Source organism: Miscanthus floridulus, chromosome 17, assembly GCF_019320115.1.
Source record: "Miscanthus floridulus cultivar M001 chromosome 17, ASM1932011v1, whole genome shotgun sequence".
Lineage (NCBI taxonomy): Eukaryota > Viridiplantae > Streptophyta > Magnoliopsida > Poales > Poaceae > Miscanthus > Miscanthus floridulus.
This window is the reverse complement of record NC_089596.1, coordinates 1,780,051-1,804,455: the sequence shown is the minus strand read 5'-3', so window position 1 is coordinate 1,804,455 and position 24,405 is coordinate 1,780,051. Positions and strand designations below refer to the sequence as shown.

At 42.3% G+C, this 24,405-nt stretch overlaps 3 protein-coding genes and 1 long non-coding RNA gene across 5 annotated transcripts; 2 read left to right on the top strand and 2 right to left on the bottom strand.

Annotated features, from left to right (window-relative positions):
• Positions 1-340: 340 nt before the first annotated feature.
• Positions 341-1,527, top strand: LOC136516954 (uncharacterized). The gene is made up of 3 exons (XR_010774156.1): positions 341-476; positions 1,158-1,222; positions 1,319-1,527. It is a non-coding gene; the product is annotated as an uncharacterized lncRNA (long non-coding RNA).
• A 2,376-nt stretch (positions 1,528-3,903) lies between these two features.
• Positions 3,904-5,392, top strand: LOC136517802 (probable cytokinin riboside 5'-monophosphate phosphoribohydrolase LOGL5). Its single transcript, XM_066511449.1, has 2 exons — positions 3,904-4,541; positions 4,858-5,392. Exons 1-2 carry the CDS (start codon positions 4,136-4,138, stop codon positions 5,121-5,123), a joined length of 672 nt encoding a protein of 223 aa, XP_066367546.1. The 5' UTR covers positions 3,904-4,135; the 3' UTR covers positions 5,124-5,392.
• A 1,084-nt stretch (positions 5,393-6,476) lies between these two features.
• On the bottom strand, positions 6,477-17,363 carry LOC136517801 (protein EXPORTIN 1A-like). Of its 2 annotated transcripts, none has more exons than XM_066511447.1 (32): positions 17,038-17,363; positions 16,476-16,592; positions 15,607-15,699; positions 15,414-15,485; positions 15,145-15,252; positions 14,965-15,047; positions 14,659-14,797; positions 14,493-14,561; positions 14,215-14,292; positions 14,060-14,119; positions 13,894-13,938; positions 13,518-13,625; positions 13,328-13,423; positions 12,881-13,084; positions 12,709-12,768; positions 12,171-12,281; positions 11,952-12,049; positions 11,762-11,870; positions 11,394-11,459; positions 11,075-11,173; positions 10,903-10,983; positions 10,713-10,802; positions 9,883-9,968; positions 9,411-9,491; positions 8,943-9,125; positions 8,318-8,384; positions 8,113-8,223; positions 7,894-8,001; positions 7,678-7,815; positions 7,471-7,602; positions 7,296-7,400; positions 6,477-6,999 (listed from the first exon to the last, which is right to left on the bottom strand). In XM_066511447.1, exons 1-32 carry the CDS (start codon positions 17,131-17,133, stop codon positions 6,877-6,879), a joined length of 3,216 nt encoding a protein of 1,071 aa, XP_066367544.1. In that variant the 5' UTR covers positions 17,134-17,363; the 3' UTR covers positions 6,477-6,876. The 2 variants fall into 2 exon arrangements, with proteins under 2 accessions (XP_066367544.1, XP_066367545.1); XM_066511448.1 differs by having other exon boundaries at positions 13,349-13,423.
• A 2,774-nt stretch (positions 17,364-20,137) lies between these two features.
• LOC136518576 (uncharacterized) lies at positions 20,138-21,311 on the bottom strand. The gene has a single exon (XM_066512245.1). The coding sequence runs from the start codon at positions 21,303-21,305 to the stop codon at positions 20,841-20,843; it is 465 nt and encodes a 154-aa protein (XP_066368342.1). The 5' UTR covers positions 21,306-21,311; the 3' UTR covers positions 20,138-20,840.
• Positions 21,312-24,405: the final 3,094 nt, after the last annotated feature.

Below are 24,405 nucleotides of genomic sequence, written 5' to 3'. Positions count from 1 at the left end.
AATCAGTGAGTTTTGCTTAGTGGATTTTAATTGTATGTGATATTAAATTGCCTAATTTAATAGCTTATATGTTGAGATAAATAAGTAGTGGGGTTTTTACTTTATAAAAGTATAAGATAAGATAAGACAAGATTAACGAATCGTTTCAACCCTAAATTATTCGAGGGCCATCAAACCCAACGAGCCCTTAACTAGTCGGCTTGGCCCACCCGTGTGTAGCTAGTGGACCCATTCGGAATCCAACAGGGTTATTTTTGCTAGGAAGAAAACCAAATATATTTAAATAAAACTATCTAAATAACCACGGGTTGCGATCGAAAATCAGAGAGAGACCGTACGTATTACCGTAAGGGCAAGAAGTCGCGATGAGGGAGGAGGTCAGCTCGATGGCGGCGGCGAAGGTGCTTCTTCGCGGTGGTCGTTCAGGTTTTTCATCCCGGCTGCTTGGATCCTCTACGGGTACGGCGCACAAGCTGGTAAGGGAAGGGCGAGCTCCCTCTAGATGATTCTATGATTCGTACGCGCCGCGGATCGGATTTGTACGGTCGGTGCGGTTAGGTTAGGTTTTCACCATCTATAAACAAATTGCCGCGCAGGTCGGATTTGTATGGTGGGTGCTGTTACTGTTTGATTGATCTCTACAAGTAGCCAGTTTAGGCTAGTTTGCCTTGTTCGAATGGGAGAAACACATTATATTATAGGTGAACATTTGTGTCAAATTTAGCCCTGCTCACTCTGTTACTGCAAAACTCGATCCTATTTGATTGACTAGTGGATTAAATAGATGCTTTAATCTCAGCTATGAACTGCAAAATCGTACACTGCCCTATATATGAAGAATTAATCCACAGACCTGTGCACAGTACTCATGCCCCTAGCTAGCCTCAATGGTTTATCTGATGATAGATTCAGTTAGTTAAATTTGCAATGCCAATCAGGTGATTCTTGATTGCTCATGAGCTCCTTGCCTCCTTTAAATATCGGTGGAACCTGTGCACATGTGCAAGCTGGGGCAATGCTTTACTCAACCAGATAAATGGATTGTAACGTGTTTATACTCTGGAGAATCCAATATGGTTGGAATTAGGATGGCTCACCCTTATCACTGAAATAATCAGTGAACTGCAACTCTACATAATAATGATCATGTGTTGCAGGGCCAGTGGCGTAACCCTGTACTTTGTGAAGGTGTGAATGTCAAGGCGCCTGAGAGGATGGAACAGTAAGTGCAATTACGAGCAGACTGCAATCACACAGTTCCGTCATGCCATAACATATACTGCTTATTCAAATTGAGTGCCCCCTACTTCCCATGCAGGCGTTGCAGCAAGAGGTCCCTGCATGTGGAGCCCAAGTGGGAGCCAAAGCGGGAACGTGTGGCTCATCAGTCATCACCCTATGGTTATTATCTGTCTTGCTGCTACAGGGTTCGGGGTGATTTACACCCTACCAACCAATTACCGTGCAGCTAAGGCCTGTTTCAAGGTCTACAAGTTGCTAAGTTGTCAGCGTGGTGCTGGAAACGTTCTCTTTATTGAGAGCTCACCAAATGTACTCGCTCCATCTCAAAAAGGTATTAATACCTTGTTTTTGAATATTTAGACAAACTTGTGATCTTTTGACTCGTTAGAAAGTAATATTTTTCATCTTTTTAGGACAAGGAGAGTATACACATGTTTTTGAAAAAAAAAACAGAGAGGAGACTATACTTTAATCTGCCGTTCCCAAAAGTAAAGCAATTCCAAAAAAAAGTGCTCAGTTAAGTTTGACTAAATTTATGTAAAAAATATATTCATGCTTTTATCATAATATACCTATTTGGAATCTTAAATGTTGATATCGTTTTATAAACTCAGTCGAACTGAAGTTAGTTTGACTCTGATCAAACTTAAAATTGCATTCTTTCCAAGATGAATATAGTATTTTTGTGCTGTCAAAAAATTAAGCCGGGTAGTAAAACCAAAAACAACAAGAAAAGGACCTAGTGTTTATGTGACTGTGAGTCCAGTCTTAGCCTGCTTGCCTGCCTGCCTTGGAGCAACTTGTTGCGATCTATCTCAAACAATGCAAGAGGCGGGCAGGACAGTAATTACCAGAAAAGCCATGCCATGCTCCGGCTTATCAGCTGGAATCTATAGTATTTTTCTCTCACAACAAATCAGTCAAGGCCGGCTTAACAACCGGCTTTAATACCAGCCGAACGGGGGTCTGTTCGGCTGGTATTAAAGCCGGCTGATAAGCCGGCCTCGGTTGATTTGTTGTGAGAGAAAAATACTATAGATTCTAGCTGATAAGCTGGCTGATAAGTTCAAGCGAATCGGATCTTATCTTATTCTTATAGTGATCATACATATATAGCGATGTGGAATTTGGATTCTAGATTAAAAAAAAAACTACGAGCGTCTGGACATTAGATTATTGTCGTTGTATAGAGTGGTAATAATATCCAAATAGACAGTTGGATTCTACAGTCTCATTATAGAATCTAGCTAGGTGTTTCGATCGTATTATTATATTTCTATCTTATTCTTATTTTTCTCAATTTGGAGTTCGAAACAAGTAGTACTTTGTTTTGATTAATTCCTTGTGGAAATTCTAGTAAGGAAGCTGAGGACTGAGGTCATCCCTTACGTCCTATAGGCACCATCATAAGCGCTGTGCCATTTGGTGTTTGTTGACCTCCTAGGCACTCGCTCCATTATTCCTTGTGGTCTAAATTAAGTAATATATAGGAGTATACACACACAATGACATGCATGGTGATTACGATTTTTTTTTCAAATGAAACGTGGTTTTAATTAATTAATCTTACCTTTTGACAGTAGTAGAAATATTTGGTATAGTGTGCCTAAAGTAAATAAAAGGATTATACTATGCGAGAGCATATAATTAACTCAACTGGTTACATTTTTTGTGGTGGAAACTGCTCGCCTAGGCTTAAATCATCAATTTAACACGGATGCTCGTATTTTTCTTAGATTTTGCAGCATTATTTTTTTCGGTAAAAGTCGAGTACTAAGAAATTTGTGATTGTTGACTTAACGTGAGTGCTTGTGCCCCTCGACACAACAGGATGTACGTGGTGACTTCGTCACTCAACATCTGCCAACTCACAGCCTGTTCGGCTGGAGCGGCTGGCTGGCTGGCGCTGGCCAGCCCTCTCACGCGGGCACTGTTCATATGAACAGTGTCTTCCAGCTAGAACAGTATTTTTCTCTCACACCAAACCAGCCAGCAGTAATAATTCACGAACCAGCAGCTCCAGCTGAACAGGCTATCAGTCTCTTAGATATGTTTATAGAGATAGAGTGTACGTACACGTTCATAGGAGTGAGTATGTAGGAGACGTTTCATTAATTTCGACAGGGAGACATCTGTGGTAACATCGTCAATCTCGAGGATTTGTCGGTCTAGTCTTCGAAGATGCAGACGATGTTCCCTTCAATAGCGATCCGTCTATGGTTACTTCGTCAATCTCGAGAATTTGTCGGCACGGTCTTTGAAGATGCAGGCGACCTTACCGTCGACAGTGAGGCACCTATGATGACTTCGTCAATATCGGAGATTTGCCGGTTCAGTCTTCGAAGATACACATAGGTGTGCGTCCATAAAGCTTGCATTTTGAATGTTTGCATTGTATCATGTAATTAAAGAAAACCTGAACGTCGGATAATAAATAAATAAATTTAAGGCAGACAAAAAAAATGACGGAACGGGACGGACAGGGACAACAGGGACGGGGGGATGGTCCCACATGGCGGGAGTGCGAGTACCAGTGCCATGCCGTGGATGGATGATTGATGGAATGGGATGGGAAAATGGACGTCCTGAGCGTCAAGTTCGTCCCATCCATTCCATCCTCTCTATCCCCTTATCCTGATTTCCTTATCAATGCAATCCTTTCCCTGCTTCTGCTTGCCAGTGGCTCCAAGAATGAAGGAAGCAGCAGGAGATGGGATAGCCGGCCGGATAGAATTGGTACTGCTGCTATCTAGGACTAGGAGGAGGAGTAGCAAGTGTGGCGCACGTGTCTCGCTCGCTCTCTCTCTCTCTTTATATAAGCGCGCGTCCCTTTGCGTGCTTTCGTGCAGTGAGAGGAAGATCGAAGCATCAGTACGTAAGGATTGAATCGAAGATGGATCAGGAGCACGAGCAGCAGGCGCCGGTGCCTGTGCCGGCGGCAGCGGCAGCAGCAGCGGCGGAGAAAGAGAAGAAGAAGAAGAAGTTCCGTCGGGTGTGCGTGTTCTGCGGGAGCAGCCCCGGGAAGCGGTCGTCGTACCAGGCGGCGGCGGTGCAGCTCGGGCAGCAGCTGGTGGAGCGCGGCATGGACCTGGTGTACGGCGGCGGCAGCGTGGGGCTGATGGGCCTCGTCTCCCGCGCCGTCCACGACGGCGGGGGCCACGTGCTCGGGGTGGTGCCCAAGGCGGTGCTGCCGCTGGAGCTCATCGGGGAGACGCCCGGGGAGCTCAAGCCCGTCGCCGGGATGCACCAGCGCAAGGCCGAGATGGCGCGCCACTCCGACGCGTTCATCGCGCTCCCAGGTTTAATTTCTCCGACCGTCCGTCACTGTTGCTTAGTTGCTTCTTCTTCAGCTAGTCGTCGATCAGTCTGTAGCCACTAGCAGCAACCAAACGGAGGGATCCCGGTCCGCACGCGTCGCCATCGCCTCTCACCAGCCCGCTACCTAGCTGCACGGCTACACCCACCCGAATACCAACCAAACCTTTTTCTTTCTTTTTTTTTTGGTATATGAATCTGCTGGTCACATTCAAATTCAAAATTATTTATTTAAATTCTGAGAGACGTACGAGGATCCTATTGTTTTTTGAACGGAAGGAGGAGTAACAATAATCGCAGGTGGGTACGGGACGCTGGAGGAGCTCCTGGAGGTGATCGCGTGGGCGCAGCTCGGCATCCACAGCAAGCCGGTTGGCCTCCTCAACGTGGACGGCTACTACGACCCGCTGCTCGCCTTCGTCGACAAGGCCGTCCACGAAGGATTCGTCACCCCCGCCGAACGCAGCATCATCGTCGACGCGCACACGCCACACGACCTCCTCGACAAGCTCCAGGTCGATGACGACGACGACGACTCTTCATTGGCGCCGGACCACATCGCCTAGCTAGCTATTCATCCATCACCAACCCAGCAACTCCGCATCCTCCCGCTAGCTGCTATACCTACCTCTAGCTTAATTAGCTTATTGTCCGTCAATTATTTTCTTATTGGATTCCATACATATATGTAATTATAATTAAATTATATTGATCCATCGGATACTATACACCCAAACTATATGTAGCAGCAGCAACTTACGTATGCACATACATACAGGGACTGATACATACGACTGTCCTCCATTTTATTCAATTATTAATTATTGTTTGCTTAGGGCCCGTTTGGTATGGCTCTCGTCGGCTCCGGCTCCATTACTGTAGCACAGAGCCGGAGAAGCTCGAAATCGTGGCTTCTCCGGCTCCTTCTATCCCCAGTTCATTTTCTGTCTTGATTTCCGAAACGGCTCCTGCTACAGTGTAGCTACCGTACATGAGATGAGGAGCTGGAGCCCCCAGGAGCTGCGCCAAAGAGGACCTTAATATTGGCTACTTCATCGCTCCAGCAGCACCCGTGATTGTGAATCCCCCAATTGCTTTTTTGCTCCGGGCACTGTCTCCCCTGCATTTGCTTTCCAGGGCTGAACTGCCTCAGCGTTTAAACACACGACATTTTTTAGGGTAAACTTGTTATTAACTGAACTTCTTACCGTTTACTTACTCCATCCGCGACTGCGACTGAGGAAGACGCAGGGGTGTCAAAGACGAGTCGCGACTGAGGAAGACGCAGGGGTGTCAAAGACGTTGACCTTGTTCGGTTCGCTGAAATTTAGCTTATGCTGATTTGTTGCGAGAGAAACTGAAAAGTACGGTTTATTACCAATTGAGTGGGCTGAATCAAACGTATGCTGCGGTGCTTCAATCATCATGGCTAAGACTTTATGAGGTCAGGTGTGCTGCAGCCCCTCCCATTGAATCGAGTTCACTGAAAGCAGCGCGGTGGACTATAGGGAGCTGGTGGTAACCACACAAATCCATCCCTAACCTTGTCCCTATGACAGCAAGTGCAAGGACAGGGTCCCATCAACTACACCTGCTGATTCCTCCTATACATTTATATTATATTATCACAAACAAGATCACCACAGCCACCGCACCAGGGTGCTAACAAAATAAAACAGTAGCCATCTATTAACTCCCCCAAAAAACATACATTCCTTCAGTGATGCCTTTTTCAGATGTGCTTCAGACAATTGGCTGAGGCACACGTACACGACCTAACCGAACCTTGAGACAGGAAATCTACACATTCAAATGCACCCAAAAAAAAGGGAAGAGGTGTGGGGAATGGGTATGAGATATCTCACAGAATAGTACACTACAGATATAACACGGTTCCTATCAGCTTGGATAGTGTCCTGGATACAGAAATCGCCATCCATCTATAAACTTCAACTAAAGAAGCATACAATGCTGTACCACGATATATCATGGGCAAAGCACACGCACCAATGTTAGCGAAATAAACCGAGCACAAGAGCCGCTGCTAACACATCCAGTCAAGCACAGCTGCTGAGACCCAGCAGCAGTCCCAGACACCTCCTGCGGCAAAACTGACTAGTCCGTTCCCAAGTCTACTACCACAAATCTTGGAATCAGCGTCATGTGGAGGTAACCAAAAATAAAATTACAGCAGGCACCTTCTTTCACCACCCTGGAAGAAAACTCGGGCACTTGGAAGTCAAGGGCTCCAGAGGTATTCCGAGGCCGGACCAACAAACAGGAAGCTACATTAGAGAAAGCTGAATCAACAAGGGAACACTACGAATCTACCATCTCGTCTTGCAATTCGCTAGGGGCAATGAGCCCCGGAATGGCAAGCATCCGTTGGCGCTCCCGTTCTCTTTGGGCGGCAGCCTCTTCCGCGTATAGATCCTTGTTATCCTGATATCACAAGACAAGCAACCGCAAATGTGAATCACAAGACAATTTGCACAAAATCACCTGTGTAAACAAAAAGGGAGCAGGATCGAAATTCATCGCTAATCTGCTGGTGGAACTAAGGGCCTATCCGCTCCACAAGCACATAAAAACCATAGTATATGGTAAGCAAGAAATGCATCCTTATTCCTAGAGCCTAGTTGTGGTAGTCTGTCACATCCCTATTTATCTCTTTTGGTTTTGCCTCAAATGCATATAATCAGGATAAAGGTTATGGCAAGCGAAACTGAGGAGGTTACCTGAGCTGAGAACTCCTTCGACTGCACCAGGAAGTCTCTAATATGGTTTTTGAAACTTGGAAGATCATGTTTTGAACTAAGAAGGCCATCTACAAACTTGGTCACCTGTCCAAGGAATCTCGTTAGGTTTGTGGTGACTCATGGCACAACCCAAGCAGTGTGGCTGCAATCGTACCTCGGTTACTGTCATGTTAGGGAATGATGTTCCTAATAGTTTTATGGTGTAATCTCGAACAAACATGGCATTATCTGTATATTGATATGGTACTGAAGAAGCATCCCATAGAGGCTCCGTTAGACCATCAACCTACATATTAGCAAATCCAATAATTAGATGAACAAATAAAATGATTGGTTACAGGGAGGATGAATATAAGCATACCACACAAAATAAGTGTTGTAGCACCAAAACATGAAGCTTGAAACCAGGTTTGTGGAACGTGTCTGTGAGAACTGCAAAAATCTCTTGCTCAATTGTTAAAAAGTAGGTTTTGTAGAATTGATTTTGGAATCCTGAAGCCTGCAAACAGATCACATGGGATAGTTAGCTTCCATATAGCTATATGATGACAGCATTGGATGGAATATGTTTTCCTACCTGAAAATTTTTCAAAATTTCCAACAATAGACTAAGGCCAGTCTCTGCAATATTTCTCTCTGTATGTCTGAATGCCCAATTAATCGAATCGATCACAAGCTTCAATTGCTGAAACAGAAAGTCAAATGATAACCATAAATAACATAAGAGTTTAAGTTGACAATATCTCACATCATAAATTCACATCAAGACCTCAAAATAAAAGGGGTTACTACTAACCGGACTTGAAAGCTGGATTAATGCTTGGAAGCAATCGGTACCAATTGCACGAAGCAAAGAAAAAAATTTGAGGCGGTGCTCAGGATAATCTTCGAAGTTCTTAGTAATCATCTGGTAAGAGAGAGAATAAACAACTAAATGCTACGTAAAGGTGTACTTGAAAACAAAATCAGTAACAAAAGCAACTTAGTAATAGTATTCCTACCTCAAGAGTGCACTGGAAAACAGCCTCAAATATACGAGGCACATCCTCAAGCATTTCCCCTTTGTACCTGCAGGAAAAAATTTAACTCTTAGAATTAATGCAAAGGTACAATTAATGAGAAATAGCCAAGAATAGAAATACATGAATTAGATTGTGGCTCTTGACATCCAACATGACTTTTTTTAAGAGGAATCAATTTTAATAGTCAGGTACAGCTTACAACAACAACAACAACAACAAAGCCTTTTAAGTCCCAAACAAGTTGGGGTAGGCTAGAGTTGAAACCCAGCAGAAGCAATCAAGGTTCAGGCACGTGAATAGCAGTTTTCCAAGCACTCCTATCTAAGGCTAAGTCTTTGGGTATATTCCATCCTTTCAAGTCTCCTTTTATTGCCTCTACCCAAGTCAACTTCGGTCTTCCTCTGCCTCTCTTCACGTTACTATCCTGGCTTAGGATTCCACTACGCACTGGTGCCTCTGGAGGTCTCCGTTGGACATGTCCAAACCATCTCAACCGGTGTTGGACAAGCTTAGTTTGAAAATAAAAAACTTGACATGTGACCATGACATTACATTCAAAAAAAACATGAGACCATGACACAGAATGAACAAAGAGCAGGCATACTTGTTAATGATTGTTGCAAACAACGATAGAACTTCAGACTCCCTTGCATCAGGTACATTTCTAGCATAATCACCAAGGACGGGATCCATCATTGGTGGAACAAACTGCTTTCCTATATGTGGTAAATCTTCTGCCTTGTCCACAAAAGTCTCGATCAACTTTAGGGTTTCCCTCTTGACAGATCTGTCACAAATACAAATTAACTTAGTCAATGAGATATTCGAATCATGTTTTCATTTCAGGGACATCTACGTAAAAAACATAGTGACAGCAAAGAGGTTATTTCTAAAAAATGGGTTACTTGTTCACATATCTCTAACTTCCTTATGTCATCCTATATAGCCATTAGGCAAGGTAACCAATGTAATCACAGCAAGACCTTTCTACAGGTACCCCCACACCCACAGCAGAGATCACCTGAAAGGAAATAATATTTTTTTTTAAAGTACAAAAATCAATAGTCCATACCTCAAGAGTTTTACAAATGATGTCCTTGAGGCAAAGGGTCCTCCTTCAGCAATCGTGCTTGATACAAGCTCGCTGTACATTCTGATATGAAGAAAATGCATGGCAGAAAGGAGAGGGACCATTAGTGACCATTAGCTAGTGAACCGTTAGCCTTGAAGAAATAAGGAGACGAAGGCACCAGTGCTATCACAACAAAAAGGGGAGGCACAGTGAGTAAGATGTATGGGGAACTATTATCTTTCAGCAAACTAAGCCTAGCAGAATGTAATCGATAAAGCTAGCCATCCAGCACCATAACTATCGGGGTCTTGCCCAGAGCAGAGCAATCACATAACTACACGATGTGATTTTAGCCACATAAGTGTTCTAGGTAAAGGGTACATGCAATGATGCAAGTGCTCTTCAGACCTGGTTATCTAACCTTAGGATATGCAAGCTAAAACACTAATAACAAATGATGCAGCACACATACCTGTAGACTGTTAGCATGTCCAAGAAAATTAGCGAAATCTGTGGGAAGAAGTGTGGCCCAAGGGAGCTCGCAACACTTGTGTTTGTCTGCAAGCACATATAACAGTGTAATGTCAGTACCCCAGTACACATGCAAAGGGTAAAAGGAAACCAAAGAATCAAAGGCCAATGTTTCCAGTTAGCACAAATTAAATAGAAAATGCAACAAACAATGGAAAGTTGTTGACAGTCTCTAACTAGTGTTTGGTGAAAATGTCATTAAACCGCTATGGTAGACTTGAAAAACACTTTTGAATCATGTGTTCAGGTGTCGAGCTACCACTAGAAACAATCAACACTTGGTTGTCTAAATAAAGGATATGCCTAATCACTTGAGAAAAATCATGATATTAACAAAGTAAACCAGCAGAGCACATAATTGCTCATTGAATCATCGAACCTATTCAGAAATAGCCACAACTCAACTTTGCAACAAAGATCAGCTGCCACACCAATGCATCAAAAAAATCATTCCAAACATGGTGGGGCAACCAAATTATTCAAAGATTTCAAAAACTGTGACATTAGCCATTTACATTCAAAAGTTGGGGCTCAACAAGACAAATGAATTTAGCAAGAGCAAATGCATTTTCTGGCCTAGCACCCACAAATAACACCAAACTAGAGATGATGTATTGGACTCCAATAAACACTTCATGGGCAGTTCAGATGCCTGACAGTTGTAGGACATCATGTGCAACTTAAAACGATCTCTGACCAGCACTGATGAAACTTACAGAATAAGGCAAAAGGAGTAAAATAAGATTCTTTTTTCGGACTCCATTTTGTTACCTGTAGGATGTTGAGAACTGATCTGATAACATCTTGGTTCTTCAGAATATCAATGCTTTGGCTTGCCTGTCCAATTATTTCTGCCCACTTCTGTAAAATCATAAAACCGAAGTGTAACCAAGTTAAAATCGTATTCAAGAACAAACAATAGCTAAAACCAAAGTGCATGCTAGAATACAAAATAAGAAACCTGATTAGGAAGGCTCATCAATCTCTTGAGGTATTCATCCCTCTTAGTGTTGTCAGATTCAGCTTGAATCATATGGCCAACCTGAGCAGTAAGCACAGAAAATGTTTTTAAAAAATTAGTAATAATGGATTATTTTATTGGACCAATTTTTTCTCGTTCATGTTCAACATACTGATTCGTAAAACGTATGAATCTGATGTGGCTCAAGATCAGCAATTGTTGTAGCAAGATTGGACAGAAGTTCAGAAACAAATGGTTCATTCTCGCCCACCTGGAGAAAATGTGCAAATGTGAAAATCAGCACCTGGCGAAGATCTACGGAGGATATTGATATGCATGAATTTAAGACTAGTGAAACAACATGAAAATAGAATGAATAGCATTTGTAGTTCGTGATGGGAACCAACAAGGGTTCACTTTTAAGACAATAATTAAAAAAAGAAATATCAAGTACAAGCATATAGACCCTTTGGGAAAATTCTTGAACATACCTGTTGCGTCACAAATTTGCGCTTGCATTTTTGAACAATTTTCAGGAAGGTATCACATGCCATATCCTGCGACAAGCCACAGCAGCACATATCACACATGGTAATCACTGAAGACATTACCGAAAATACTAACTTAAGTGCATATGCAAATGGAAGCCCAAATACAAAAAGACAGGAGACGCATCAAGCCATCAACTACCAAATAAGCTCAAGATACAAACAGAAGGATGATAAATGACTTGTTCAACCACATATTAAAACAAGAAATGATGACCATGCATTTGAGAAAAATAGAAAGATGACCAAACTACATCCACAATAAAAAGATGACCCTTTGCCAACTCAAAGAAGGCAAAGGCAACACTGACCTGAACTCCAGGATGCATCTCATGCATGAACTCAAACAATTTGTTGACCACGGTTTTCAAAAACTTCCAATGAGCTCTGAGAAATCTTGGATACTGACCAACAACATACCTAACAATTACATCATAAATCAGCCAAATAATAGCTAATAATCATATACATGTGATAAATGGCAGAGAAATGCTTTATTACATGATGTTACTTGCAATCACAGCTTTATTGTCTTTTCCCTTTGTGATTTCACAGAGGTTTAGCAAATCACGGATAACCATAACCAGAAATCTATTCTCCTGCAACAGACACATGAGAAAATTTTAGAATTCCATCACACCACATCTACCATTAGTTAAGGATTGATACTTCCAAAAGTGTTTCTTAGAAGCAAGAAAAGGGACAGAACAACATACAAACCTGCTCCTCTACCATAGAGCCTGATATTGATCCAATAGCCCAACAGAGAGTATTAAGATTATTCCAACTCCAGTCTTCTCCATTTAATTGCTGGCTTAGTTTCTTCAACATCTGAAATTCCAGAATAAATTACCCTAAGTGCTGGACTAAATTCACAAACAGCAAAAATAGAACAAGAACCGCTATTCACCATGCTTAAGTTAATGAATATGTTTCATTCATATATAATGTGTACACCCTGTGTACGTTCTATCCTATAGGAACTTTACTATAGAAATTCGATAGGAATTGAGTTGTTATGGTAAGTTAATACGGTTCGTTATTAAACCGTGGATTTGAATTCGCCTTCATCACAGCTACAGTGAATCAGGCCTTCTAACCATGAAAGTACTAACTACAATGTAAGCGCCACAAGCCACTTTTGAAATTAACTAATTGTTACAAGCTTCATTCATGTAGTATTATTTTCTGAGCAAGGTAAGCATATTGTAGTATTAATTACATATATGTTCTTAAACATAAGTATCCGTGAGCATACCTGTTGCTCTGTATCCTCGTGATCAAGATGAGATAAATAGATCAATGTTTCCCTCATGATCTGATATTATTCAAAACAATGGTAATTTCCACGTCAGTCAGAAGGTTACAAAGCTTATAAAGCACAGGGCATATGAATGGCGGGGTGGTAGGAAGGCAATCCTTTTACTAACCTTGTACTGAACAAGAACATCGTTGTCTTTCATTGTCTCACGTACAATATTGCCATTTTCGTCTTCAACAATAAGTACTTCCTCAGGCTTTGCCATTCGACAAATCATCAGCATCCGTAGTTTTGAGAGTGGACCAGAGTAAAGCTGTCTCCTCTGTTGAACAGCAGTGCCAGTCCCATCTACCATTCCAGGAACCATCTGTGCCTACAGTATAGTTTTAATGAGATTCAGAATTCAGAACAAAACACTATAATTAGAGAGCATCAAAGAAAGAAAGAAAAACAGATCCCCAAGAAAGGAAGTCTATATAGGAGCAACTAAAGGAACAAAAAGGGAAAAGGATGCTAAAGAAATGTCACAACAATGTATGATAAGAAAAGTAGAAAGTCATTATTCATTTTATTCAGGTAATGTTCCAAAAGATAAACAAAAATCAAATAAAAGCACCTGAAGCCCCATCATGCTTACAGTTGCTGCAGGTTCCATTTGATTGTGTGCTTCAAATAGCTCTAAGACAAACACATTCCAGTAATCCAAGCAGACCTGTAAAGTTTCATAAGAAGGCCTGTAAATTATCCAGTGTTATAAGGTGGTCTTACACCATATTTCTATGACAAATATATTTCAGCATTCCTACCTTAAAAACCTCTGTATCATCAACATATGAAATTCCAATAAGGTACTCGAGACCCATAAGCAAAGCAGCAGCATTTTCTTGAGTTATTTCCAGTATACGCATGTGATTCTGCATTTAGCACGAAAGGGAAGGGGTTAGACCAATTGGAGACTCATTTGTTTTTATGGGGTATCTTCATATACATCATCTCTTTCTTTTCCTAGTGCTTAAAATGACAAGCATCAAAAGCTGATAAAGTAGAATCTGAAGTATGGCATATTGCATATTAGTTACAGAACTTAGAGAACAATCTACAAATCCATACAAACAATTGTCTATTACTCTAAATTGATCTTATACTAGACAAGTACTAGTATTCAGGGGAGAAAGACCTTACCTTAAAGAAGGATGTGAAGAAGAGTGCAAGATTTTGTATAAACGCCTGCACAAATGAACAAAGTGTGTTTATTAATATAACATAGAGTGATATAAAATTAGGGGGAGCATGAATCATGGACTCCTAGAATATACCACTACACCAGATAATATGGTTTCAGGTGTACCTGCTCTTCAGTGGAACCATTAGCATATGCGTCTGGGATTTTTTCAGGAGGGAGAATAGCCTATATGCAAAAGGAACAAAAACTTCAATAAATTAAATCTGTGGAGAAATGAATTACTTGCACAGAAGAAAAATATTAAATGTCTTTGAAATTACCTGCAACTGAATCATGAAAAATGTATACATCTTCACATACTGCACATTATAAAAATCACCAAATTGAAGAGCTGCAACCTGCAAGGTAGCTAGATATATCAGAGAAAGAATTCAAAACAGAACTTCTCCAATTGGTCCCAAACAGAAGCGTCAGGCTAGTGTAACATATCACAATACAGAGCTCCCAAACACTGTATAAAAGAAATTATTTTCCCATTTGTCTGTTGAAATTACAAACTATGGCTAAATTAGACACAGAAAACCTAGGTGTCCCTTACCTCTGTTAGGCATTGAAGTGTAAGATTCCGATAAGCAGCCATAGGGAAGAACTTCAGTAATGTTTCCAGCTAAATAAAAAAAAATAAGAAAAGAAAAGGTAAGGCCCAGCGTTTACGTAGGCACAGTTGGCACTCAGTCACTCACAAAATTCAGTCGTCAACATACCAACGGTGACTCGAAGATGAATCCAACGGGGATCCATGATAAGAAAGCATGGAGTGTCGCCAATGTAGCACGGATGAGCTCTGGCCTTTGCGTTGCAGATAGGACATACAAACATAGCTCATGAATGAGCCGGAACTCACTGAACAAAGAAAATAAGATACAAGTTAAAACAGAAGTATTACTGCCTAAAGCATACAAAACGGCAAGTAACATTTTTTTTTTGTTAAAACATATATTCATGAATAAACTACCAAACGGAACCTCCAAGGTTGCCAAGAAAATATATAAGTTGACAACAAGCCCAACCTATTAAGTGAAGACTTCAGTTCTTTGATCTTTTGTTGTGTCATTTCACCTCTTGAGAAGTCAAAAATTTCTTCGCTTAGAAGCTGCATGTTAAAAATTGGATAAGCATAACCAATCCAATATGTAAATTAAAGAATCGAGGAAAATGTCAAAATTGAAAACAAAGAGAAAATAACTTGCCTTCAATATAGCCATGCAATTTTCACATATAGTTTCACTACTCTTTGCAGCTGCAACAAGATCAGGTATGAAGGATGACCATCTAGCAGGCCACTCATGTTTCAGGACCTATTACATTGCAAGGAAGCACCATGAGAACAAATATATCAAAACACAAAGCTTCATATCAATGTTGGGAACAAGAACATCAAAATTCAGTGCATGGTTTAGATGACCTGGTGAACTGGGTGCCAAGGTGAAGAAAAAGAAAAGCTAAATGTAAAGCCTACCTGCACCAAAATAATATTGAGTTTATTGACGTAAAGCCTCTCCTGCCGAAAGGTAACTTCATTGCTGGAAAGCTGTCAATAGTACAAAAAAGGGCAGTAGTGCAAAAAAAAAAGGATTAAATGGATCAGATTTATTAATTGATAAGTGTATAATCAAACTTTAACAAAAAAAAGTACAGATATTAATCCTTGCCTGCACAATAACATCGGATATGTAATTCTTTATGCCATCACGTTGTTCAACAGGCAATGCATTCCACCTGTACTTGATAACACTTTCAAGTACCTACATGAATGTTGGTAACAAAATCATCACATGCTAAAGATTAAGCACTTGGACTGCACGTGCAGCTGTTAGCGGTTAGCCCACTCGCAAACTGGCTTCTATTTAAATCATTGATACTCTATGAATTTAGCTCGTATTACAATGCAACGAATGTTTAGCCTTGTTGCATGCCTCATGTGCCAAATTATTGCCACACGTTAGACGTTACTTATGACCACAAACAAAAAGATGCAAAAAATCAAGCCATAACTACTTTGTCCTTTCTTGGAATACAGTTATAACTAATCCTGAAGATATAGAAAACTGCACCTCGCAGTGATAAACAGAGAAACTAATCTTGATACATATAACCTTGATTAGGCATTTCCATTTGCAGCTTGACATAGTTGCAATCATATTATGGAAGTAACGGAAAGAGGGGCTGACCGTTATGGTAAAATGGCAGTTTCATATGCACAGGGCACAGAATAGAAAGACCTTAAGAATTTTCCACCTAAATAATGTCAACCTCAGTATACGTTCCAAAATATGTCAGACATCGATACTTTTGAACCTTGTGTCGTTTTTGGTCAGCCATGCATTCTAAGGTAATGTTACATGAGTCTGTAGATATGACTATGCAAGCAAACCTTTTAAGTTGAAGGCTAAACTGAAAATCTGAATTGCATTTATTACTTTAAACCATTCGACCAGGGCATAAACATAGCATCCATCCTCCCCTTGAGACACAAGCTACCCCCATGTACAACGACAGCCAGCAGAGTGGACGAACTTACTTGCAGTGCAAAGAACTTGGTGTTGAGATTCTGGGAATTCTGCAGAATGTGCACAACTTGTAGCCACATGTCTGGGTTATTTTGTAGATCACGTAGTATCTGATCAGCGGCGCTCCTCTGAAATGAAAGGCAGCAGATACAGTTATTAGTTTTCAATGCCAAAGCAACAAAGCTAGAAACAAATAGACAAAACTAACAATGCTAGGCCTCTGGTGATGAGAAAAGACCAGTACAGCTCAAAGTGGGGAAAACCCCAACTGTTCACGTTTGCGCTAACATTTAGTCATTCTGAAGGCCTAGATAGCGTAAGTGTGAACGGAGAAGACTAGGGCGTCGTCGCCGTCTCAGAGACGGACAACATATGGCACGCTAAACCTTATCACCAACAGAAGAAAAACCCTAAACACTAAAGTATCCTAGTTTAGCAGAACAGGTAGCATTCGCATTTAGCAAGTGGAGCTCGGATAGACTCGAAGCTCGAGCAACCGAAGTAAACCCTAAAGTCGTTCCTGGGCAAGTAATCCGCGAGGTGGCGGGCGGGTAGGCGGGCGGAAGATATTACCTCCTCTTTAGATCCGGTGCCGTAGAAGGCGGCGACCGTGGCGTCGAGGAGCGTCACGTCTATCGGCTGGCTCAGATCCCTGAGCTTCTCCGCCATGGCGGCAGCGGTTGGAGTGAGCAGGTGAAGGAAGCTTGTGGAGGCAGCGGGGATCGTGGGGGAGCAGGGAAGGCTCCGGAGGCGGCGCGAGAAGGCGCAACCCTAGAAGCAGCGACCGCGGCGACGCTGGCGGCGGCTGCGGCGGCTGCGGCGGCGTCGGCTGGGGGGGAGGGGTTCTTATCGGGCGAGAGAGAAGGAAGAGGGAGTCGGGGGAGAAGAAAGGGGGATTTTTTACTTTTTGGTTTTTGGGGGTTTAAGAGAGTTGGGACGCGGGGAGTTGCTGTCAAACTACGCCAACAAGGTATGTATGGTTCAGCGCCAAATGCACGCAGCTCCACCGTCGCTTGTATAAATTGCGTCTAGGCCCCTGCTTCGGCTCGTCCGTGGATCTGCAGTTCTGCTTAGCCGGATATATATACTCCAATATAAGAAAGTTATGTTTTTTTTAATGCCCAATAGTCCGAGCACAGTACAGGCCGTAGCATCTGAACTTAAGCACGTACTCACACCACACGCACGCAAAAGCACACACCCTGTGCGTAAGCTAGAACTACACCTATACCTAAAGACACGCGGCTCAGAGGTACTCGAAGATCATCAGACTCCAAGCGTGATGGGTACGACACCTTGACCATTGTGAGCATCGGCGCTTGAGGCTGCAATTCCTGCAAAGGAAACTGGAAAAAAACTGGTGCGAAAACCCGCGTCGAGCAGCGCTCGAACACGGGCGGTGGGCGCTCCAACGAGCGTGCCTCACCAACCGAACCACAGGCTCGTTCGCAGAAAGCTCATGGTAGGGTATCCTTTCAACAGCGAACATGCTCTAGTTTTTTATTAGAAAAAGTGTATATTACACTGAGAAAATAAAAAAAATATGGTGGGTGCAATATCGACACCTATCTTGAAATTGAACAAACTAAACAACATTGATTTGATTGCCATTGTGGTGTGGCACGGCAGAACCACATTGTGCGTGCTTATAAGAGTAGAGCAGCGTTAGTGTTTGCATGAATATAAAATGACAATCGATTTGGCATAGACATAGAGGTCGTTCTAGAGGGGGCACACATAAACTTTTAGATAAATAAATAAAAGAAAAACAAAACTCTCACCGGTGTTTCCCTTCCATATACAATCAAGTAGATTCTATTCCATCTGGCATGGTTTAAATTGGATACAGTATTAAATTTTCCCTTTGACAACAAGGCTCCATGCTCACAGTGTAACGTGATTCGATTAAAGCAACATTGCTTTGGTAGGCTCACAAGCTTATTTTGCTTTGAGAAAACCTTGTTGAGTTTATAACAGTTGAATAAAACTCTTCTTCTCGTCTCGTTATAAGAAATACGGTGACGGTGACGAAAGTTATATATCGTCCGAAAATATCTATGCTAAATTTACAGTAATAATATTGTTAAGCGCAGTAAATCTATGCTAGATTTCTGGCAGACTAATCTATATACCTAATAGGAGTACTGGCGGACTAATCTATATACCTAATAGGAGTATTAAAAAGGGCTAAGGTATTCTTTGGTCCGTTATTTTACTTCCCAAAGTGCCTTACATCTCTCTTAATTCGTATTTAACTCATGGTCGTCCTAGTTAGAATTGTGCATGACTGTTTTGTACGGAGTCCAATTCTAATATATATAGGAATTACGTAGATCTTTGAATACAAGTTGTTGATGTGACCATGCAATAAGGGTTACGCTTCGTTATGACGGCATACACGTTTGCTAATGCTATAATAAATAATCATAAAAAAGCATACGCAACCCAAACAAAATCTCCATTGATTGATAGATGGGAAGACGCTCTGTGGTCTAATATATTTGGAGCTATCATATGAAATCGAAGTTGGGCCGACATGTGTGCTTAGTTCAGAAGAAATGATGGATACTTGACCCTTGTAATGGGCTTGTTAAGAATGCATTACATGGTTTCACTTCTCTACAATAGTGACTATATGTTTAGCTAATAATATGTTAGAATAAAAGGCCGTCTATTATGTGGTGATGTCATGTTTCTCGCTACGTTGTTGTCATATAGTTTCTTTTTCAACAAACATGCATATGAAAAAATTATGCTCACTATATGTTCTAGCGATAGTATAATTGAAGGAAAGGCAACAACCTATCGTATGACCCAACATGTGTTTGGAAGTGCATTAGCAGATTACAGAGGAACAACAAAAAGCCATTGTTGTTCCTGCCATTGCCCCTACTCGCTTGCAACTCTCTTATCATGATAATGTGGCAACAAAAATTATGCTAGACTAGCTGACTAATTTGGTAATATAAGTTTAGATGCGTATTTGCGTGGTGAAAACATGACAATAATGGCTTTGCCACATGAGAGGTTGTTCCTCTGCGGAAAAACCATAGTTGCACACATTTTTTTTAACACGGAAGACTTCCATTGCTCATGAACTGTTGCCAAGTCTTCGGTTATAAGGACTCGAATATAGTTTGGAGTATTGTCTAAGATCATGATAATATTACCCTGGCCCATATGAGATCCCCAGGCATATAATTCATGGGCTGCGACATTACATACCCGAGGAAGATGAACAGCTAAAAGAGTTTTGTAAATTGTTTGCCAACAACTCTTTCAACTTACATATTAGCCCACTCGTCGAGCTCTGATTGAAGGTTGACAACGTTTCTGCTTATTTGATCATCAGGGCATACGCCCCCACATTGACCTTCACGATCTCGAGTTAGCCGCTGGTCACTCGTTGTAGGGCTTGCAAACATGTTATAGCCTTAGCATGAAATGCCTCCAACATTTTCTCCAAGTGGTCCCGCGTCTGGAACTGGCCACAGAGCCAACTTCGTCTCAACACAAAGCATCACCACCCCCCTCCCCCACCATGACCTATTCAATTGATCGAATGTTCCATCACAGTCTAGTTTAACAAAACGGTTGCTGCCATTTCTGTCTTGGCTTTGGACAAGGTCCATTCTCCTTCTCCTTCTCCTTGTCTCTGTATACCAAATCCACTCCCTCACGCAGCCACGTCACCACTCATGCAACTGTTGGATCTATAATCTACCATGTGATAGAAAATTCAATAAAGGAAGCTGTTCCGCCGGTTGCTTCCAAAGAAGCATGGTCAATTCAATAAAGAAAGTTGCGCATGGCCTAAAAATCTCATGTTCTCCTTCGTGCCGCTAGCTGTCGTTCCTGTCCTACGCCGCCTATGCTCACGCGTCCCTAGCTGTCCAGGTGCCACGCCGCCATCCGCTCGTTGTCTGTGCGTTTCCACTGCCGCCTTGTCCATTCATCATGTTCGTGGGTTGGTCTTCCTCTTCGCCTCCGACGGCCTTGTGACCTGACTTCCCTGTTTTCACCTTCGTGGTCCTCAACTGTTGTTTCCTCTGTCCTTGCTGTTACGTGTCCTTTATCCAAAGAAGGAGTCTGCTTGCTAAGCAGGCGCAAATGTTGATTGCCATGTGCTTGATTTGTGAACCGGCCACTTGTGGCCATTAAGGAAACACACTGACTTATGACTAGGGCTACACGCATGATCAAGGTCAACAAAAAATACACGATTATTATACAGAAACAGAAGAGGTATATATAAATAAACATGTGGTAGTATTATACATCGCAGGTAATACATCAAACATACACGCGCATGCAACTGAATTGAAGAAGAGGAAGGTATATATGTAACTAGTGGGTTTGTGGATTGGATTCGTAGCTTAGGGGTCGTAGTAGTCGGAGTCCCAGAGCGGCCTGAACCACATGGAGTGGACGGACTCCTGGAACGTCATCATGAGCAGCAGTATGGCCACCGCAACCGCCACGCCCCACGGCGCCGCCGACGACGACGAGGACGCATCGTGCGACGACGACCATGGGTAGTGGTGCGCCGCCCTTTGCCTCATCCTCCTGGTGGTCCAGTACCTGCGGCGCCAGCTGAGCGCGGCGAAGAGGAGGAAGGCGGCGGCGAGGGCGAGCGGCGCGGCGAAGACGCGGGCGCCGATCTCGGCGCGGCGCTCGATGGCCTTGTAGTCCACGTACCCGGAGACGGCGAGGAAGAAGACGACGATGGCGAAGAAGGCCAGCAGGCCGGGCGGCGGCAGCGAGCACGACGACAGGGCGCGCGCCGCCCAGCTGCGCTTCCAGGACCGCCGCTGGTCGGAGGAGTGCAGCCACGACGACATGATGCTAGCTAGCTAGCTAGCTCTCGCCACTCACCACCAGTCACCAGCAGCAGCAGCAGACCATTATTTGCATTTGGAGCAGCCCCAGGTAGCTAGCTAGATAGCTTGTGGTGTGAGCATCCGATCCGGCGGTTCCAGGGATATGTTTATGCGGAGAGAAGAAGAAAGAGAATCGGTGATAGTGGAAGCATCGTTCCCTTTCATTTTGCAAAAAGAAATCAAAGGAAGCTAGACTAATTGGTGTGAATCGAATTAGGATGGATGGAAGCGAAAGCGATGCCAGTGGGTTGAGGCACGGAGTAAGAGCAGGAATATATGCTTGCTAGCTAGCTATTCGTCGCAGGGCGGGCTCCGGGCACCGGCCTCTGAGAAAGAGAGAGAATCCATCGCACTCGCACTCACACCGGCCGGCCACTGCTCTCCAGCCTGCCAGTGCCAGATCAGCTTCTAACCGGCCAATACCACTTCCTCTCTTTTTTACCTAAATCAAATATTTCTATTTTCTGACCATATTTCTTTTAAAAGAATTATATAAATTAACAACATACGAACCACATACAAATATAAATATAGATTTCATGTCGTGGTCATTTATAACTGTGTAGGTCCATTGGTGCCAGCCACCCAAGCAAACGACGCCGAGTCACTGCTCAACACGTACGATGTGACGACACTTAGCACAAGTTGACTCAGAGAGTATCCACGTCGTCATGACACGGGGCAGCTAGAAGCTCAAATAGCGGCTCACAATGCACAGGGCCCGAGAAACGGTTGTTGTTGTCGTCGCTGTAGAAGAAGGAAGAATCATAATCCTAGTCTGTTTGTATGTGGGTTTTTATCAAACTTTTAGGTCTTGGCATGACTATATATACGTGGGAGCTCTATGTTATAATTACTAATATTGAGATGAATAAAGAATAGTCTCTCTATCTCTTGTGTCTATATATTCTACTTTCATCCACTATGGAGAGACGGAGAGGGGAAGGTCTCAACCGCTGACAACATGTTTTATAACACGTTATCAGCATGAAAAACTCTACATCGATATCGCCGTTGAATTTGCCGCCGATCTTCGACACCAACACTTGTGCCGACATCTCACTGCGACTACTTCGACGTCGTCGACATCCCCGACGTTGTTAGCGGAGCGGGTCTGCTACCTCTGCCTGCTACCAATCTGCACTGCATCGACATGCATGGTTGTCATCAAGCATGCAATTCTATGACAATGCCAAACGTCCTACGTGGTATGATAACTGCCCTACAGGACAAGCGGAGTAGACCAGATTGGCATCAACATAGCAAGGTAAAAGAAAAATATTGATAAAATTGATCTAAAGGTCGGACCAGAGAAGGTTCCTGGTGGTTCAATCTACGTGTTTTTCTTATGCCTTGAAGGCCATGGCATGGAGCCAATGATGACACAACCGTGATGTGAAATTGTCCTCGCATGAACGACATGCATGGCAGGCAGCAGCTTTTCAGAGAACCGATACGATCTTATACGATCGTGGGTGTGGAGAAAAACACATTTACGACCAAACGAACATGCTGCATATCGCTGAAGCTGTGAGTGGCTTGCATGCCACCGGCTAGCTCAACTTGCACAGGCAACCCATCTTACTGGGACCGAATCGAATCCCAACCCCGGCCCCTAGATCGCATACCGGTATGCTGCCCGCAGCTCCCGGCACGTCAGTTCGTCGCAGCCTGTTGTACGCAGCATATACGCAAGGCTTCGCTAGCTTTCGATGAGGAGGCGGCACGCCGCGCGCCATATTTGCCCACAACCATGCATATTATAAAAGTGCAACGAGGCGGGAATTGCCGAATTTTACTGTCGCGCCCTCCGCTATTGGTGGTACTGGGACTCCGTAAGCCGCCGGTATCTCGCCAGAATTTAGCAATGGTCCTCACGGCACTACACCCTAACGCCGTTGCTGGCATTCGACCCGCACGTCGTTGCCGAAGCCGCCGCTTACGTGCCATATAGAAATTCCGGCAGAAAGTGTTTACATTTTTACAATAAAAATATTTCTGTTTATAAGCATTTACAATATATTTGTTCTGTGTTTATGTATCTCTCTCTCTCTCTCTCTCTCTCTCTCTCTCTCTCTCTCTCTCTCTCTATATATATATATATATATATATATATATATATATATATATATATATATATATATATATATATATGTGTGTGTGTGTGTCATGTGATACTTTAATGCTCTTTTGAATGCATTTATTTATCACACATTATGAAATATATATCATGTAATTGCAATGATTACATTAGAAACATGGTAAAAGATATATGTGCTTTCTAAATCCTGCAGACCTTAAACTTATCGCATTTGAGAGGCTCATAATTAGTTTTCCTATCATAATGAATTTTTGGGATGAATGAATGATTGGTATTAATTCTGAAAATTAGCATGTACCATGATTAAATCCTAAAATAATGCTAGGATGCTTCTAAGAATATTTTGCATAACCATCCACTATCTTTTTACACCTTGCTACTTGTTTACACATGGTAAACCTATATGCACATGACTTAGCTATAATGATATATATACATACCTTCATGAAGAAGGAATATCCTGAAGTTGCCCTGAACGGCAGAATTATATAACATGGTTATTTATTAAATCCTAGTAGGACATTCTACTGCCACGGAAGTGGAGTGGATCTTAAGCATTACTCCTAATTTTACTCTCAAAGAATGAGTACGTGACGAAGCTAAATCCCAAAGATCTTATAGGACTCACGTAATGAGAAATTCTAGAAGATATTCTACGTTATGATTGCATAATGCCAGAAATATTGAAATTTGAATTTTCAAGCTATATGACCATATGGGATATAATGTTGCTCTATAAACAAATACAATAAGCTTGAAGCTTATGATTAAAAGTCATAGAAGACGAGATGATAAATAAGACTTTGTCTAATTCCAGAAGAAATATTTCTTGAAATAGAAAAACCGAGAGCATTGAAATACTAGAAGTATTCAAATTTATCATCCATAATTACTCAATAGCAAGTAGAAATTGAGTTAGATTTTTTTAGACAGCACTATGAATAAGGATTTGTCGGTGTT